Source organism: Citrus sinensis, chromosome 3, assembly GCF_022201045.2.
Source record: "Citrus sinensis cultivar Valencia sweet orange chromosome 3, DVS_A1.0, whole genome shotgun sequence".
NCBI lineage: Eukaryota > Viridiplantae > Streptophyta > Magnoliopsida > Sapindales > Rutaceae > Citrus > Citrus sinensis.
In genome coordinates, this window is record NC_068558.1 from 36,905,805 (window position 1) to 36,910,155 (window position 4,351).

Below are 4,351 nucleotides of genomic sequence, written 5' to 3' on the forward strand. Positions count from 1 at the left end.
TTTAAAATTTATTTTTGTAAGATTACGATTAAAGAATACAATATATGTGAGTGTATAATAAAAAAAGTATCTTCAGGATTCCTAAAAGATTACAAAGCCTTATACAAATTTTCTGCATATAAATTAATGTGTCAATACACATTAATAAAATGAAAGTAGTACTTCAGGAAACAGCGGGGAAAGGACAATTGAACCATGTTTTGTCCTGCTTTCATTGGCCTTTGACCTTATTCGGAGCTTCGAATACTTTATATATAGACACGCACACGCACACACACATCAGAGAGCTCATGACAGAGAACTGAATTGGGCTTATTTCTAAGAGACAGATCTAATACCAGTTCTTTGATTGAAGAAAGTCTGGAAGAAGAAAGAGAAATAATAAGGCAGGATCTGCAACTCTGATTTCATTTTATCAGCGGCCAGGTATTTTAAAATAAGCATTAAGATTAATTTCGAGTCATCTTACAATGGTACTTGTTCGATATCACCCTACTGAGAAATTGAATATCGAGAACTAGTTATTTTTCTCAAAAGCTTTGACTAAAATACTCTTATAAGTCAGACCATGTTGGTGACTGCATGTCTTGGTTAAAATCTAGTTTTATCTTTATTCTTACAATTTTTTTTTTTTTGTTGTTGTTGATAAGATGTTTTTTTTTACATTATTATCTTTGGTATTGGTATTGACTAATTTTTAAGTGATATTATTTTAATTCCAATTTTTTTTCTTGTACCTTAAATAAGTTTTCTTTTAATTCTCTCTCAATGTTTATGTAATTTATTTCAGACGCATATCTGAAGATAATGGCATGCGACGAGGAGGTGTCTTGGTCTTTGTCATCCCTTAGCGAAGGAAGGATGGCTTTGAGTAATGATGGCCAAGTTGCAACACATCCACACCACAGACAACAAGTACCTCTCTCTCTCTCTCTCTCTTTAGACTTAGTATTTTATTCAATCATCAACTTTATATGACATGAGATTAATAAATAAAAATTTGCGTCCACATTTTGAAGCCAACAGTTTAAGGGTTCTAATACAGCGTAGCATTATTTGTTAGTAACAGTCTACCTTATTTGTTTTCAGTCTATTGTTTCTTTTGCAAATGGATTGATAGTGATTTAAGTTTCAAAACTCCTTTCACATGTAAACGTACCTTTTTCTCTGAGTAGAGATGGCAAAATTAATGTTCATTGAAAAAGAGAAAGTGGAATTTGATTCCATCGACAAACACAAATGTAGACGTTTTCTACCGTGCATATGTGATATGTCAATCGAACCTTATTTTTTGATTACTTTTGTTTTCTTACGCGTGAAAAAGATTGATAAAGAAGGCGAAGTCTCAGCCCTTCAACGCCGCCTCCAGGTACCATTCTCTATCTACAGAACACCGAGCAATTGGATGATGCAAAGTCAGGTTTAATTTCAGTACTAATTTATTAAAATTCTTGACCAATTAACTAATCTTTGACAGGAAAGTAGCATCGTGGTGAGATCAGAACAAAATGGGATCAAAAGAAGGAAGTTGAAGTCAAAGGTCTGGGATGAGTTCACAAAGTACAGAGGAGAAGATGGAATCGAGTGGGCGATATGTAGTCTTTGTGAAAAGAAGTTTGATGGTTCAAGCAAGAAAGGAACCACCCATCTCAAAAATCATTTAGGCAGATGCCGAGCTAAGATAAAATTTAAAGGAGTTAGTAGAGATACAGACAAACCGATAAAAACAAGAGATTCAGCTGATATTAATAACAAACCTGTGATTGATCTGAACAAAAACAGCTTTGATGCCAAAGGAATGACAACGCTCCAAGTCGACTTAGAAGAGAAGGTAAAACTTGGCCAATGAATTTCTTGTTGTACTCTATTGTCATTTTCTTTGCAGGTGATGTTATTCCAATTAAAATCAGCACAGACAAATGATGAATATTTAAAGTATTAAATCATGAATCGTTTTTTTTCCCCCTCTTTTTATAACGAACAAGCCAACCGAGCATTCGTCTGTGGTAGCAAATTTAAATTAGTAAACTGAATTGATAGTAATTAAGTAGTTTACAGAGGCTGAGCACTCAAGTCATACTTGAAGAGTTATAATTTCAGTTATATAATTCATTAAAATTGTTGACCAGTTAATTAATGTTTGATAGGAAACCGGCATTGTGGCGAGAGATCAACAAAATGAGAAAAATGGAAAAAAGTTGAAGTCAAAGGTTTGGGATGAGTTCACAAAATATAGAGGAGAAGATGGAAAGGAATGGGCTAAATGCAGTATTTGTGAGAAGGAGTTTGATGGTTCAAGCCAGAAAGGCACCGCACACCTCAAAAATCATTTAGAGAGATGCCGAGCTAATTATAAGAGAAAAGAAGCTGCTGCTGCTGGGGTTGATGATAAATCAATCAAAACTAGAGATTTAGCCCCTGCTTCGCCTATCACTCAATATTTAGAGTATTTAAGTAAGAGTGTGTGCCTTGATGCGGAAGGAAATATCTTCCAAGAAAACTCTGTGACTGGCATTGACATGCGAAACGCGCACCCACTTCCACAGGGGCTGAGAAGCTACAATGCATCTGAGTCAGTTCGCCGCCACTTGCTCGCTGAATCGGAGAGAGGACTCCGCGTGTCAATGAGTTCCAACTGGACTCCTCCTCATTGCAGCAGGACCTCACTGTACCCTTGTTTAACTGACAACTGGGGGGACCTACCTTTGAAGGAGGACGACTTAGAGGACATGCTTGTGTTTAGATTCTTGCGAGACGCGTTCCCCGTTGGATGGGTCCCATAGGTACAGCAAGCCGAAGCTGATCAGGGGTTTCAAGCTAATTTTCTTGCGGCGGATGCGGAGGCGCTGGCGGATCAATCGGCTACTGCCTTGGCGCTGCCGAGGAAAAGTGTTAAAGAGGGGATGAGACTGAGTCCCAGTTTGTTATGACTTATTTAAGAACCATAAGTACTTATTTTATTCCATAAATGTTTTTTTATAAATTTTGATGGTGTTTGGTTATTTTTTTAGTAGAGATTTTTTAGTTTAAATAATCTAATTTACCTCTACTAGAAAAAACCTAAAATTTAAGCTTTTGGGAGTAGAGGCTAGAGAGCTTTTTAAAAAAATATATAATATAAAAAATATCCTTGACATATTTCATTAATTACATAATACCCTTTGTATAAAACATGCCCCATGAAAATTGTTGCCGCTAATAAACATATTGCTGCCACCACTTCACTTTATCTATTTTTTAAAAAAAATAATCAGCACTTTAAGTTTGCAATCCCTATACATAACCAACACTTAAGAGAGCAATTATAGTCATAGCCAATATTTTTGGTGAGGAGGATGCCAGGTAATGCGACACTTCTCATGTCTTGTTAACATTTCAATTATATTATTGATTATCATTTTAATTTGGATAATATTTTTTGTTTAAGAGAATATATCAATTATGTAATTTTTAATTTTGAAAATTAAAGAAATGATTGAACTGATTTTTTTTCTTATTAATTGATAGCTTGGATGCATTTTGTTACATGTTATATAATTATGAATCCATATCTTTTTTGGTAATTTAATTACACAAAAATACTTTTAATTTCATACAACCAAACTGTTTAATAGTTCAAAAATATTTTTTTAATTAACAACTAAACATCCAATAACTTTTTATCTAAAAGCTCAATTGATGTATGTTTTAATCCAATAAACTCTACTGCGGTAAGTTGTACTAAATGGAGCTTGAGTCCTCGAGAAAAGTATGGGCTTGAAATACATGACTAGTTTTAGGGTGGCCGGGCTCGGATTGGGCTCGGAACTTTCGAGACGGCTGAGGAGGCGGCTTTTGGCTTATGACCAAGCCGCTTTCGGTACGAGGGGTTCAAGGGCTCATTTGGATTTTCCTCTATTATTTCGGGTTAGCGCGAGCCGATCATAATGAAGTTCGAGAGTCAGTCTCGGTCGACTCCCTGAATAGGCGGAGGCGAAAAATGTCTAAGAAATTGATTAATTTATTCTTTTTCTCTTTTATAGTACAGTTTTATAGTTAATTCTTTTTTTCTCGGTTAAATTTTTTGTTTAAATTTTTCAGGAAATACATGGTGATAACTGATAAGAGGATAATATCTGAAATACAAATTACAGATAGCAACTGAAAATACAAAGTATCTAAAAAATCATTGGTAAGGATCCACGAACTTAGGAATTGATAAATCAAAGTTCCATCTATCTGCTTAATAGATAGATCGATATAAATTTCTACAAAACAATAATCAAATTGAAACAGAAACATAAGAAAAAATTCGAGGATTAGGAGAAATAAATTGTCCTTAAAATAGTTACGCCTCTTACATTAGAATTTG

The 4,351-nt window shown here is 34.6% G+C and overlaps 1 protein-coding gene across 1 annotated transcript; it reads left to right on the forward strand.

Annotated features, from left to right (window-relative positions):
- The first annotated feature begins 262 nt into the window (after nt 1-262).
- LOC107175415 (uncharacterized) lies at nt 263-3,171 on the forward strand. Its single transcript, XM_052436456.1, has 5 exons — nt 263-426; nt 791-915; nt 1,325-1,369; nt 1,478-1,831; nt 2,148-3,171. The coding sequence occupies exons 2-5, from the start codon at nt 808-810 to the stop codon at nt 2,781-2,783; spliced, it is 1,143 nt and encodes a 380-aa protein (XP_052292416.1). The 5' UTR covers nt 263-426; nt 791-807; the 3' UTR covers nt 2,784-3,171.
- Nucleotides 3,172-4,351: the final 1,180 nt, after the last annotated feature.